Source organism: Rhizoctonia solani, chromosome 4, assembly GCF_016906535.1.
Source record: "Rhizoctonia solani chromosome 4, complete sequence".
Lineage (NCBI taxonomy): Eukaryota > Fungi > Basidiomycota > Agaricomycetes > Cantharellales > Ceratobasidiaceae > Rhizoctonia > Rhizoctonia solani.
In genome coordinates this window covers 3203882-3218437 of record NC_057373.1, presented here as the reverse complement: position 1 = coordinate 3218437, position 14556 = coordinate 3203882, and the positions used below count along the sequence as shown (strand labels likewise).

Here is a 14556-nt window from a genome sequence, read left to right as displayed (position 1 = left end):
CGCCGAGATCTAGATTTTCTCATTGAGATAGCTACCGCCAGCCCACAGGTTTAAGACGGGCGCCAAAAAAACATGCAGCTAACTCGTGTTTTTTTCGCGTCAATAACATACCAACTCGGTGGGCATGCAAGTCTATAAAATACCCATGTAGCGTTGATAAGTCTACTTACCACCCACTAGTTGCACTACGTATTCTCTACGGAACTATGAGAAGATACATGCTCTGTCCCCCCGGCGTCCCTGAAGAAACTGTCAACTGGCTGGAGCAACTCGAAACGTGGTCGCAAAGGACACATCGTAAACTTGAATGGGATATCAATAAGTCTGGCGATATGTATACCGCAAGTGTGAAGAGTAAGTATCATTAGCATTCGTGATATTCGGGCTGTATTGACCAATTGTACACTATTCGTCCGTAGTCGATGGAACACCTGTTCCTCTGGTTGGTACAGGAAGTAGTCCTCGCAACGCTCGGGTTAAATTGGTAATGATGATCGATAAATCGGAACATGCATACCTGGTAGGCAAACAAATCGTCTTGGCATATGACCATAACCAATAATCATACGCTAGAATATTTGATTCTTGATAGCCAATATGTGCTAATTAAAATGTACTATTAAGGGGAGTGTCCAATGTCAAATTTAACGTATAACAACGCAACTCGATCATTGATTGGTGGAGGATCGAATAGATATAAAGCCATCGGATTTAGACGTAAGTTTCACGATGAGTACATGAGCGATTTATACTTCTGCTCGGCAATAGATGATCCACATGCATGGGGTACTACTTGCCTCCCACGTAACAGTCGGCGTGAACTAGCTCCGGAGCTTGACCAAAAAGAAAGTGTGGATAAAGGCACCATCCCACTCCAGTCTCTGAATAGCCTAGACCATGGTATTATTTGAACATGATGTGTTCGACCTTGTAACGTATTCTTTCAGTGATGACTTCGTGTTAGTGTGAAATTCAGATAGTGATGTTCACCATGTTGTATTCGAACTCGGAGACAATCAAGTTATCACGTACGGGCATTGCCTCTATGAGCTCCAGAAAGACTTGTCATCTCCGAAGTTTTGTTAAAAACGCTGTTGGACAGATTATCCTTTTTGAGCCTACCCTTCGATCACGAGTCGATCGATTGTGGATACAATTCAAATCTTTAGAAAGCCCAGACCCTCATTTGGCCAGAGTTACATGTATATGAAAACAACGCCGCGAGAGCTACATATCGACTACCCCCTATGGGTCAGGTGAAGTAAACTGTTTTGTAAAGCATAGAAGCCTACAGCTTTTCAAACGAAGTGAAGCCAGCGGAGTTAATCATGGTGCCCGATCCTCGCCGACCTCGTGACCCCACCTCACTTTAAGATGTTTTACCCCCCGAGAAATGCCATAGCTATAAGAGTGTATGCGCCACTATCAATTATAAATAATCAATATATAGTCTTAAAGTCGACCGCTTGTTCCAGCTTGTAACCAGACATGGCTGATGCCAATAAAAGATTTGATGAGTTTCAAGAAAATAGTGTCAGTGTCTGACATTAATTGTTTAATTTAGAGTAGGGTTGATATCCAAGCAAGATTTGAACTAGCAAAGTTCCAGATAGTTTCTCTGGTTGCTTGTATGAGAAAGCGATCCACAAATAAAACCGACTGTTAACCATGGTTCAATTTCCGCTTTCCGCTTTAATCTACATTCCAGCGACTCATTGATGGGTCGCTTTTCCGATCAGGTTCCGCGCTCCAATGAGAGATCCAGGTACACATGTTCACCCCCCTGATCTAAGCCCTTGTGCTACCAACGTCAATCGAAATGATGCCTTGGAGAAGTTACGCAGTCAATCATCCAGCACCCCAGTGCCAATCCTCGCGTGCCCTCGCTTAGATCGGTAGGGCCGTTGCATAGAATTCTCCGACCAGCGATTGTTCGAGACACCACTCGTGTAATTGTTCGAGATATTTGTTCGGCATCTTGATGGTGAAGAGCCGATTCATGCCGAGTAAGTCTCGACTGTCTGTCTTCCCCCTATACTTGCTCTTCCCTTCTGTGTAATGCAGGAGCGATCAACTTCAAAGGTATTGAGCGTCTATCTAGTCCAAGTATCGGCATTCAGCCTCCTGAATCACACAGACACCCACCCTCAGACAAGGCTCTACTCGTGCTTTAGCGAACACACTCTGTGTCGTAGTGGTGATATGTTACACCTATAAATAATTGTGGGCTATTCACTAGAAACATACCCACAGAGAGATAGATACAACACGCACTCAATCCCCGATCAATACAATATTGAATTCCGATAATAGATATACGCATCGCGCCTCGAACACGATGATGAGCACTGTCATTTAAAAGATCAGGAAGATAGGCGTTGGAAGACCAACCTACAGTCTCGTTGGGACACATGGCACTTCGCTCAATGAGCAATTTTTACTCTAGGTTAGCCTCGTGAGAGCTACGAGCTCCGGACCAACCCGCTTTTACAAATCGGCAGACCTTTAATTTAACAGGGTGGGGTATATAATATATGCTGGTTAGGAGAGACCCCTCATTACAGTGGTATCTTTCTTCTTCTCCTCTTGCCTCAGGCCCCGGCCTCGTGTATACCTTTATTCAACTCAGATTGGCATGATCCTCGTTCACCATCGGCCATATTTAGCCTTTTTGCCTGAACTGAGTATTTGATTGTGCAGATTCATGGTCAAACGCCATTCCCAGCTAGTTGTCGCAAACTTAGCCTGACAATATCAGGCTTGTATGTAGCTTACAAAACGATCGCAGAACTATAGAATATTTCGTGACTCCATGATAAGCTACGGGAAAAATCGCCCTAACTATATGATACCAAACTTCCTCAATATCGACAAGATGGAGTCCTCTATAAAACATATCCTAGAAGCACTTGGAGATTGAAAGAAGGTCCTTTTTCATGAGGTACACTATCTCGTAACATGTTTACACAAAATGTTGAATAGAATATTGCGTCCATAATCGTCAGATACTAAGTGCAAACCCAATTCACTTGCCGACTTACAGCAGCTAGAGCCAGACTGTGCACCGAAAGGTTACGACAAGGTTACACTTCGTTACGTGAGTATTCGTCGAAATATACCGTGGACGGCAGCCCTAATCGGTTACCAAAGTTAGTCCCTGGCCTCGCGCACAAGAAGCCTAAAAGGAGTAGCAACAGGTAGCATGGGAAAACGAAGTTATTCCAGGCTTGTCCAGGCGCACTATCAATCTCAATCCCTTCCAATGACACTCGCTTGACTTGCTGAGAACCAAGTTGTATGCGGGATCGAGACGAACAACGTGTCGTAGAATTAGTATGTTGACAACAGAGAGAAATATTTCAAATCAATGTAATTCAAGGTATCACGCGTTCAGGGACCACAATGCCAGCACCTTCGTGTGGTACGAGTGGAACTAGGTCGATAAGTATGATGTAACTGACGCTGGTCACTAAACTGAGGAATATATGGATGACTTAGTTAGAGAATGAGGTCAGTCGACCATGAGGGGTGTGCAAGGCAGAGTGGCAGTGAGGTCATGCTAGGGATCTCGACAACAAGGCTCCAACTTGTGATGAAATTGTTTGTCTATTGCCAATCAATGGAGATCCCCACTGCTGGTCTGTGCGGCACGTGGTTTGCAGGGGTACCTGAGCTTGACAGAGCTAGTCGTTCCATGCAAATGCACTTGTAGACGACCACACCCACTTTGCGTGCACCTCTCGCTATGTTATCTGCGTTGCGTATCCCCCGGTCTAGTCTAGGTCTAGATATGGAAGAGACGCGTACCGCACAAGCGCCGGTATCACCTACAGATATAACCTCACCAGTACCCTCACTCTCTCGCTCGATTTTATCTGCATCCGACACTTCCCCCAACGGCTGGGTTACCCTCGAATTACCTCGAGTATCAAGCCCAGCAGCACACAGTCCCTCTGCGTCGAGCGGAAAATCTGAAAGTGATGGTTGTCCTGCTCATGTACGCTTTCAGAATACCTGCCTTATCATTCCCGACAACCCGATGAAATCCCCTGGCCTTGCAGCTCGTATGCTGGCGGTTGGCTCCTGGACAACTTCCAAGCGCCGCGTTTCAGACCCGGATAGAGAGCATAGCCCCTCAGCCCCCTTGCTTGGTGTTCGCATCCCAGGGTGCGTTCATTTTCCCGTTAATTCAAACGTAATTTCACGCCTCTGACCTTGCTGAATTAACTTTAGGCTTGGGCGTAAACACAAGCAGGCCCCTTGTGAGCCGTCATCCTATTCATCCCTTCCGCTGAGGCCGTGTCTTGTGCATCGTTCAGACTCTCAGCATAGCACAGAGCCTGCCTCGTCATTTGCTTCATCCGAACCGGTTGTCGCTCCTCGTCCCCGGTTAACAACAGCCCACTCGTTCCACATGATGAGTCCACCTCCCTGCCGTCCGTACTCGTTCGGGCCCCTACCCGATCGAACAGTATGCCTCCTCCCTCCGCATGTGCCACCGTACCACTCCGAGAATGCTGCCCTGATTGCATAAGTGCTTGCTCCAAACTCGACGGCGTAGTTCATTGGTCCCCTGGCGCTCGACGAAAGCGAAGAGAAGATCGTGAAGAGCGAGAGCGTGAAACTCGAGCTGGTCTACGTGACCCAGGTTCTAATACTGCATATGGTTGGGAAGATATGCTTGCGTTTGAATCTGACACAGAAGATAAAGGGTGTCATACTGGACCCTCAAAGTCCACTGGGCGTCGGACAACATCTCCGCCGCCCTCATCACTTGCCACTCGACGATGTGGTGCTATTGCCGCACAAGCGCTCAAACATCCTTTGGCGCTTCCCTGCCCTGTTCCGCGAGCTTGTACCGAAGACGATACAGACGAGGAGTCTTTGTTTCCTCTTCCTGTTTCTCCTCGTGGAGCTCGCTCACCAACTTGTCGCGGATCCAAATCCCAAGGCAAGCTCAGCCCCAACAACTCCAACTCATCGGCCACGCCTTCGCCTAACGCGAGCGATGAACTAACGACGAAATGTGCTGAAACGGCCAACCCTGCCAAGTGTGCTGAGGTCATTGCTACCAAATGCGCCGAAAAGGCCAAGACTGAAGTCGTTGTGCCCGCTATGCGACGGTTGTTGGAGCAACAAGCGTTCGAAGGACACCGCTTGAGTCCCGTACCTGGATCGGAAGCCCCCACTCCTCGATCTGGAACACCTACCGCTCCAAGCTTTCCAAATTGTGACCCCGAACCGGCGGTTCCGCCTAAGGAAGATCGCGGAAGGAGCCAAATAACCAAGTTGGAGATGGCTCAAGTTGACGAACTTCCTCCTCAATCCCAACAGTTCACAAGGCCTCCTACATCTGTGTCCCCAGATACCAGGCCTAGTGCAGGAAGGAGGCGATCGAGTAGCGTGAGTTCTATGGGAAGGACTATTGGTGCGATCGTGCGAGGTGTAGCAGCAGGGGTGGTTAGCGGACCACCTATGTAAGGGTGTATCAAGCGAAGTGTAACGTTGCAAGAGGTGCTTGTGTTGTCGTCTACTATTGGATACCTGGTTTTGATACTGGTCGTATCATAACTTTTTTCTTTTCTTTTTTTTTCTTTTTCTTTTTTTGTTTCAGCGCATACCCACACAGTCTTTACCAGTTCACTTCTCCCTTCAATTTCCGTTAGCGCTTGTTTTAGTTCTTCTCTTCGCCTTGGTGGATGCTTTTTTGTTCACTTTCGCCACTCTGTGTTACTTGGTGTGCAGTCTGCTCCGTGCTGGATCTGATGTATGATATAGTTCCGATGTTATTACATGGCTTCTCCTACCCTTTCTATCATGTTGTTCATATGTTGTAAACTCGGACACCTTGGCAGGTGAGCACCAAATGTTGTTACCTGAAATATGATTGGCTGTTTCTTGGTCTTGGCAACCGAGTCGGGAAGAACAGTGGCAGTACAAATGAGTGCTCTCGTAGTTGTTGATCAGTCTGGGTAAAGTTATTCGATCAATTGAATAGTCTGAGTGGGTGTGAAGTACATCGTGGTATATTTCGCGCATAAATCATAGACACAAGGATCACCACCAATACAGCGTAAAGATGTAAAAAGATAAAACGTAAATTACTTGATATGACGCAAAGGTATATGAAATGTGAATCCATCACCGGGTGTACCTGACCGAAGAGAGAACAGATACACCCGAGGCTGGGCCTACGAGCTGGAGATGGAAGGGTAGCCATGATAGACGTTTAGGACGGAGGAAGATGTATTGGGGTATTGAATCAGGCTGTGAAAAAGAAAGCAGAGTTGAGTCTAATCACGGGTATAGAGCCGGGCATATTGACTGGATATAGATGGGCGCTGAAAGACTGAGCGGAGGGTAGTGATGGAATGATTGAGCACATGAGGCATAGAGCAGGGACGAGGCGTTTCGTAAGAGTCCCGAAAGGAGTGTATGCATGACCAGAAGGCCTTGTCGAAGACCCGCCCTCAGCCTTTAAATACACTATTTGACCCAGCGTTATTTCGGATTGTACATCTTTAGAGCGAGAAAGACTTACACAATAACCAGACATCATTAAATTTTGAGCTGAATTCTCTTCGGCTTTACGAATGCTGGTCCCCCACCCGATTTGGGCATCTGTTGGGACCATTGTAAAATGCTCGTCGTATTGTGCTCGGTCTGAGGTAGCCATTGTTAGCAGTGCTATGAGGGAAAGTTATATTCGAAAAGACTTACTGCCACCCAGGACGATTATTTTGGGAACTAGGTGATCAACGTCAAAAACTTTATCTATCAAATTTGAAGCTGGGACTTACGAATAGGCACAGCTCGGTATAGTTTGTGACCGGCCTTGTCAAAATACGTGGTTTCGCTGGTGTTGAATCGGATGTGGGGAATGCGAACACGGTCACACCAGTTGTTTATTTGATCCCTGAACTCCGAGCTACTTTCAGGAGTGTAAATACGGCTACAGACCAGAGAAGTCATATAAATGAGAGTTTAAACAAACTAATGAGCGGGATAGCGAAAGGGCTCATTTCGTGGCACCCTTTATAACTCGTTGAAGTGTGATAAAAAGCGCTGTGTGTAGTGCACAGAATGAAGTACAGCTCGGAGAGAATGCGCACATCCCAGGAGTGGCGGCATACCTTGGACAATAATGTCAATTAGTCGGGATGAGCGTTTGCGCATCACTACCGTATATGGCAAGCCACCAATACTCCCCATCGCACAAATGCAAAAAATTGCCCGTAATGCGCGTACTAAATCCATAATTGATTTTTCAGCCTCTGAATCATACAAAGGCTGAGCGGTCGCAAGAGGGATAGGCAAGGGAAAGCGCAAGACCTAGCCATTGATGTGTACACATCTTGCAGTAGCGGACAGGTTAGGCTCATTCGCGCACTTAGTATTCTTCGAGAATTCGTGAAGTGTCGTCCGTTTGGTGAATAGTCTTGTAATACTTCCTGTGAAATGGTTGTATCTTTCCACAGCTTTTGCAGGTTAGCTTCTGATTAACCATTGTGTCCCAATAGTTATTTTGAGGTCTACTATTTTCGAGAAAGCGTCATAGAAACAATCGATGAACCAGTTCTCGCGTGGTTGCCTGAATCCTTGCGCAATGTCTTGAGCTCTTGGCCGTCGGTCCTCGTATGCCTTATTGTTGGTCCAGCCAGTCGCGCCCAAGCGATGAGACAGTGCTTGAAATACTCCAGATCTAGAACAAAATAGATTCGTTATGTGACTCCGAGGAATGGTAGAGTTCTAAGGTAAGCTAAGTGTGAATTTGGCGGCCATCTAGAACTAAGCGTTGAATCGCTTAAAAGATTGGCAGCGGTAATACGGGATATGCAATTTTATCATAGCCCCAGAGAATTTGGATAACAGACAGTCTGGGAAGTGGGTACTAAATGAATTTATAATGATGTCCGAAATTGTGGAAGTTTTCGCCGTGGTGCAGGTCCATAACCCAAGAGTTGTTGTGGGCATGGTCAGTGCCCAAATCATGGGTACAAAAATGAGCAGAAAAAATTATGAGCGGTGACGACTGATACACGGTATCGTCATAATTCGGCTGAAGATCTGCACTAGCTACAGTCCTTTCGGAAATGTTGTGGGATTACAGCCGTTACGGAAATAGTGTGCACTTTCAACTTTCCGCCTGGCTGTGGCTCTACTCGTTGTTTGGTGACTTAGTCCGCGGAACACGCCTCACGTGAATGGCCACCAATGTACCCCCCGCTCGCCTTGTTTTGTAACGACACGCTGAATATGGCGCTGACAATCACACCATAGATGAGGGCACGCACGACCCACTTACACCGTAACGAGAGCACGCTGTTCCATTGAGTATGCTGAACTTTTTAGGCTATGAATCGATTGGCAAATTTGTCATGTAATGTAATTATCATTTGTGGTGGGGCCACAGCGGACGGAAAATTAAAAGTGCACACTATTTCCGCGACGGCTGTAGATTTTTTACCCCACCGGTTGTTTGGTGACTTTGTCCGCGGAACGCACCGCACGTGAGCCGCCACCCTGGTGTACCAGATAGAGATGTGCTCCTCGATGGCACACCGGTGCGTGTCTACAAAACGCATCCACCCTATCTATATGCTCACAGGCAGTTGTATTAGTTCGAAAATCAACATATACGCGCGAATAAGAACTACAGCGAACAAATGAACATATCGGACATAGACCTCTGTTGCGATCGCCCGGAAAGCTCGGCACATTCAGCGACGCGCAACCTCTCCTTCAAGCGCTAGTGAACGATGCACGTACGCATCTCGGGTGTTATGTTACGCGCTGGTAGCATTTTGAAGCGTCTGGAGTGACTACAAGACTCGGCACTCGAGTGGAGCAGGTACTCATATGGGTGGCAACTCACGTGCGGTAAGTTCCGCTGGGAGTCACCAAACCGGTTGAGTAAAAAATAGAATCCCACAACATTTTCGAAAGGGCTATAAGACTTTAAACCGATTTGGACCCTCGTGGTGAAGGCCCTTGCAATTGGGTTGTGCTGAACGCGTAGATTAGGTAAATGTTACAATAACGTCAACACTCAAACCGATGCCGTTTTGAATTTGATTTGGCCTCCCCCAATCTCAATATTTATAAAGTGTCCTAGACTTGGGCTTAACCGTATCTTCATGATCAGCTCATTGTATTATTAAAAGCTAGTAATCGTAACAAAGATGTGGAGTGCCAATGTGTCATAGCGTTCGAACATTCCGGCTTGGTATTCCGATTCTGGCATTCCTAGGCTGAACATAAATCGATCAGGAACAGTCTGGTAAGGGGTGATGCCCGAAGAAGCAGATTCAAGCCTACCTGCGGGCTTTCATGTCTTACTTTGCCTGATTTTGAGGGTTTATGAGGGCCGTTCGAAGTTGATCATAGACGTGATGTATCTTCTAGCTCAGCCCACGTCCTTATTATCGCTCAATTCGGTCCCAGTAATACATAGCGTATTGACGTCGTGTCGCGCCCTGTCCAGCCCTGGACTTCGGAGTAGCGGAGGAACCCGGTAGCAGTTTTTTATTAACTTTGTCGCACGGCGACCGACCACCGGCCAAGGCGACCTATAAATATAGGGCAATACAACCCAGGTCTTTCACTTACTCTCCACTTTTACTTTGAGCCTGGCTACGATATGCGCTACTCTTCTTTTTGTGCTCTTGGTTTGCTCTTAGGGGTTGCTCCTGGGACTCTTGGATTTGAGGACTCCAACAATCATTACTTGCGTAGACATGGACACAAACATGGAAATAAGAGGGGTGTCAAAGTTGAGGTTGATGCCGACGTAAATGTCAATGGTGCAATTGGTGTTGGTGTTGGTGTTGGTGTTGGTGTTGGTGTCGGCATTGGCGCCAAGGACCATCCTACTTGGAAACTTACGGACGATTTTCAAGGGAAGGATTTTTATAAGCATTTCACGTTCGAGGCCATCCCGGATCCAACGCACGGTCGCGTCAAGTAGGGTTTGCTCTTTAGTTTGAACCAGTAACCAAAGCCTTTTTCTTTTTTATACAGCTATGTTGACATGCAGACAGCCATATCAAAAAACCTTACTGAGGTGAAAAATGGGAACCTTATATTGCGAGCCGACTCGACGACCGTTTTGGACCCCAACGGGCCTGGACGTGATTCTATTCGTATTCAGTCCAAGAAGCAGTGGACGACTGGCGTTTCGGTATTTGATCTGGTATGGACATAATCGACCGTGTCAATTTAAGACGGACCACTCACAAATAACTTCATAGAAACATATGCCCGAAGGATGTGGGTGAGTTCGGTTCCATGTGCTGCATGGGTGGTCTCATTTGGAACTAATCTTGCTACGGTTAGGACGTGGCCAGCGTGAGTTTTCAAATTTGGCCTTTATATTTCGTCCACCGTCTTACATCTCTCAAAAGATATTGGATGACTCAAGTAGAAAACTGGCCAATCAATGGAGAGATTGATATTCTCGAGGGAGTAAGTGCCGTTTGTCTATATATTCCGAATGTTAGTCTGATACAACGTCCAGGTTCACGAGTATGAGATTTGGTTTTTTATACTGGTCTATTTACTGATCCATTCAATCAGTCAACCACCTAATCACTCCGCTCTCCATACCGTGACTGGCTGTGTCGTGGCTCCCAATCGCGTGATGACGGGGTAAGCTGATGTTGGTCCAAACGAGAAAAATACTGACTATTGCTGTGAATCAGCACACCAACCGCAACGAACTGTAGCTGGTTGCACAACTACAACCAAGGTTGCCCTGTCCAATGGGCCCGCCAGGACTCTTACGGACCCGCTCTTAATAAGATGGGTGCGGGATGGTAGGAAAAATGATCGATTTCTTCCAGTCCTATAATAACATAGTTGACTTAGGTTCGTGACCGAAAGGACTGAGAAAAGATCTCTATCTGGTTCTGGGGACGCAATGACAAGAACGTCCCGTTTGCTGTCAAGCAGGGGCTTCCGCTGATTTGCACCAAAGACTTTGGCATTCCTGCTGCTACCTGGGACTCGTCTGATGAGTGTGAGTTCAAGAAGATCATGGGGCTGCAGAACGTTATTATCAACCTGACGATGTGTAAGTTCTTCCCTGTGGGACATAATTAACGATCCACTAAATTTGGTTCAGGCGGTGACTGGGCTGGCCAAGACGCGATTTTCAAAGGAGCTGGATGCCCCGGAACTTGTATTGGTGAGAAACTCTATGGATCCACAGTCAGTCAATATGCTTGTTATTTACCTTGACTTGCAGACTATGTCAACAACAATCCAGAGAGTTTCAAGAATGCGTACTGGGAGATCGCTTCGCTGAAAATGTACTCCGAGACCATGGGACATTCCTGAAGCGCTGCTATATGAGAATCATGGGATTTTCTTTGGGTTTGAGCTAAACATCGTATCTATAACTATGTATTGTCGCGACCTCAGTAATACATTGAGTAATCATTCGTTTCCTCACCTTTCAGGCAAATGATCATCTGGCCGACTAACGGTGAACCCCTGCTTTGTCACAATTGATACGATCTACCATTCAATGCGCAGCTATACTCACTATTGGTCGCGAACCAGAATCATTTGCCCGAACAAGAGTTAAGATTAAATATAGCAACCTGGTTGGTCAATAGGAATGCAAATACGGTATTCTGTATCAATTCGAAGCGACTGCGGATAGCGAAGCGGGCGTATTGCTGCGCTTGGAATGAAAATTCAAATTTACTTGGGTGAGTTATGGATATCTAAGACACATTGCCCCTCGGTTAACTGCCAAGAAAGTTCAAATTTACTACTGCCGATAACCCACCGATTGAGTGCATTTCAGGATCAAATTTGGTCGAAGTGCTCATGTTCAAATACGCAGTAAATGGAAATGGTATGAGACCAATGATTCAAGAGCTCGTAGCTATTTAACCAGCTGGGACGGTAGCCAAGACAAGCAAGGAATCTATTCCATTCAATCTCCTATCTACTAGCACAACCATTATGTTCTACGCTCGCTTCATACTCGCCGCTGCAACCGCAGCAATTGCTGCCGCTCAAGAGGGAAAGCCTGTAGATGATGTGGTAAGTTTTATGCTTCTGATGTACCAGTGCTTAGGTCTAACTCTCGTTATTACGCGCAGAGGAGTGTCAACCGAACTCAGCCAGCTGTGGATGCCTTCGGCACAACCACTCAAAGCATTAACTGGACATCTATGCCCGAAACACTATGTGTTGTTCCTGCGTATACTAACAAAGCCGGGATGGGAAGTGAGAAGAAAGAACTTACTGTCCAACAAGCATTGGATCTGTGCCCTCGTGCTCAACGTGTCGCGGTGAGTACAACATCCAATGCATCACTGTGCTCTCACTCATGAAGTAAAATTACCAGGTCAACAATAGTTAGACGCACAACAATCGTTCTAGGTTCTATTATTCATATCCATTGACCAGCCGTGTAATTGCACTTTGGCCCCTACGGCTTACGATATCTTCTATGGATATAATAGCATTGTTCTCGATTATATGCATCACATCTACTTCCAAACCTATGGTCTGGGAGGAAACAGATCACCCAAGCATGCAAACATATATAAGAGGCAAAATCTACAAGACATGTATAGTATATGTAGTGCATAGCGCTATAGCATAGCCAAAACTATTGGCTTTTCATACTACACATGCATATGTGCACGTACTTACATGGATGCTCTCCCGAGCAGACAATCATATATAGGAATTGATAACCTGTATTAACTAGTTTTCATGTTTGCATGTGTGCCTCCCCTGTATTGATTTCGCTATGAAAAACGCCATAATGGATGTTGACAGACAGGATAATACTTGATTAGGCGAAACCGTCCATCACGTGCGTGAGCGGTTTGCCTTGTTCGCATGTAGCTCTTTAAATATGAATGACGACCATCACGTGCACTCCGTAGTAGGCTGTTTTGTGTCCAAAATATATCTATTGGACTTTCATCACATGTATCCATCAAGCGAATGCTCTAAGCCGTATAGCTTATTGATAGTAACTTCGAGTCCGAAAAGGAAAAGAGCGACATTTGAGCATTGTTGGCGTGTATAGGCGAGCCTAGATAATCTACGCTTGGGTGTTTCTAGGTATTTGCAAGGATGTTTTCAGTAGAATAGTCAAGTCAATGACTCAATTGAGAGGCATAGGTCAAATCTATGGCCTATTCAGTCACTGGTTAACTCGGACACGACCAAGGAGTGGGCGCATGGCCATCGACCAGCTCAGGGCTCGCTACGATGGAAACTATGCTGATGGGTTCGGTGTGCTTTCAAGATACCTATTGAGTGCATATGTTAATATGTCTAGAACCATCGGCACTGAAGTAGCTGGCTTTTCTTTCTAACACTTGGGTGAAGGCAGAGTGAATAAATTCCAATCAAACAACAAATAGTGGATCGTACAAAGTGCGTTTTATTTATACACCAACGAACAAGGCCCAGACCCCCTTGGCATATCCTACAATCTCATCTGCGCCGAGTTTGCTCTCTCCGAAGATGCGGTCAACAAAAGTAATCGGAACCTCTCCCACAGTGTATCCGAGAGCGCGGGCTCGTACCATCATCTCCATTTGAAAGACATAGCCCCGAGATACGACCAGCTCGATAATATGCTTGAGTACATTTTTACGATACAGCCTGCACAAAATCGATTATCAATATACTTTCTCGAATCCGGCATGGTACACACCTGAAGCTTCCGGTCAGGTCGCTGACACCAGGGTTCAGGACTGTGTCTGCAAGGAAATTGGCCCCACGACTGACAAACTTTCTTTTGAGGTCCCATCCGTGAACACCCCCAGGTATTACTAGGGCATCCCCAGGCATGGGTGGGGTGGAGGTGCTGCGATAACGAGTACCCGTTACAATATCAAGGTTGTATGCTTGTTGTAATCTGACCATAAAGTTAACCAGGAGCGAAAGCAAAAGCATGTGTGATACTTACTTGATAAATTCGGGGATAAACTTGGGCTATGTGGAGTTTTAGCGTATCGTTCGTAATACAGTGGCATGACTCACATGATGCGAGAAGTCAGCATCCATAATAATAACGAAATCGCCAGTGACAAACTTGAGCCCATGAATGTAAGCCGTGCTGAAAGCTGCGGTAAACATCGAGATAGAACTTGACTAGTGATAAATGTCTCACCCTAGACCAAGTTTCCCGCTCCGAGGTTTTAAGAGCTGAGGTTTATCGTGGATCAGTACGCTCCTATCGAAATAGTCATTCCCAACGAACAATATGATCTTCGCCGTAGACCTTTTGCAGCTCTAGGGCAACGTCCTGCGTGCCGTCTGGAGATGCGTCGTCTACTACTACTATTTCCCATGCGATATTACTAGAAGTGGTTCAGTCTAGCAATTCTTTTCGCGCCCGACATACACTCACTATTCGTTGAATGTTTTGGCCAGCAACCATACGATAACGGGCAAGTTCTTCCGCTCATTATAAGTCGGTAAAATAACAGAGTATTTGTAGGTGGTCAAAGTTCCGCCGTAGGGTGCTGCCATGTTCACAACAACAGAATCTGACATGCAAAGGGGGTATAAATG

At 46.3% G+C, this 14556-nt stretch overlaps 5 protein-coding genes across 5 annotated transcripts; 4 read left to right on the top strand and 1 right to left on the bottom strand.

Moving 5' to 3' along the window:
* Window positions 1–206: 206 nt before the first annotated feature.
* Window positions 207–562, top strand: RhiXN_01090 (uncharacterized protein; the record flags this gene model as incomplete). The annotated part of the gene is made up of 2 exons (XM_043320909.1): window positions 207–354; window positions 420–562. 2 exons carry the CDS (start codon window positions 207–209, stop codon window positions 560–562), a joined length of 291 nt encoding a protein of 96 aa, XP_043179921.1.
* Window positions 563–3745: 3183 nt separating this feature from the next.
* On the top strand, window positions 3746–5481 carry RhiXN_01089 (uncharacterized protein; the record flags this gene model as incomplete). Its single annotated transcript, XM_043320908.1, has 4 exons — window positions 3746–4167; window positions 4234–4262; window positions 4320–4500; window positions 4536–5481. The coding sequence occupies 4 exons, from the start codon at window positions 3746–3748 to the stop codon at window positions 5479–5481; spliced, it is 1578 nt and encodes a 525-aa protein (XP_043179920.1).
* A 4159-nt stretch (window positions 5482–9640) lies between these two features.
* On the top strand, window positions 9641–11337 carry RhiXN_01088 (glycoside hydrolase family 16 protein; the record flags this gene model as incomplete). Its single annotated transcript, XM_043320907.1, has 11 exons — window positions 9641–9963; window positions 10021–10192; window positions 10251–10273; window positions 10336–10347; window positions 10404–10464; window positions 10517–10524; window positions 10576–10647; window positions 10701–10804; window positions 10889–11071; window positions 11123–11185; window positions 11246–11337. 11 exons carry the CDS (start codon window positions 9641–9643, stop codon window positions 11335–11337), a joined length of 1113 nt encoding a protein of 370 aa, XP_043179919.1.
* Window positions 11338–11973: 636 nt separating this feature from the next.
* On the top strand, window positions 11974–12376 carry RhiXN_01087 (uncharacterized protein; the record flags this gene model as incomplete). Its single annotated transcript, XM_043320906.1, has 3 exons — window positions 11974–12054; window positions 12114–12305; window positions 12362–12376. The coding sequence occupies 3 exons, from the start codon at window positions 11974–11976 to the stop codon at window positions 12374–12376; spliced, it is 288 nt and encodes a 95-aa protein (XP_043179918.1).
* Window positions 12377–13421: 1045 nt separating this feature from the next.
* Window positions 13422–14514, bottom strand: RhiXN_01086 (glycosyltransferase family 2 protein; the record flags this gene model as incomplete). Its single annotated transcript, XM_043320905.1, has 7 exons — window positions 13422–13641; window positions 13694–13897; window positions 13949–13974; window positions 14023–14098; window positions 14153–14187; window positions 14243–14342; window positions 14393–14514. 7 exons carry the CDS (start codon window positions 14512–14514, stop codon window positions 13422–13424), a joined length of 783 nt encoding a protein of 260 aa, XP_043179917.1.
* Between the last annotated feature and the right edge of the window lie 42 nt (window positions 14515–14556).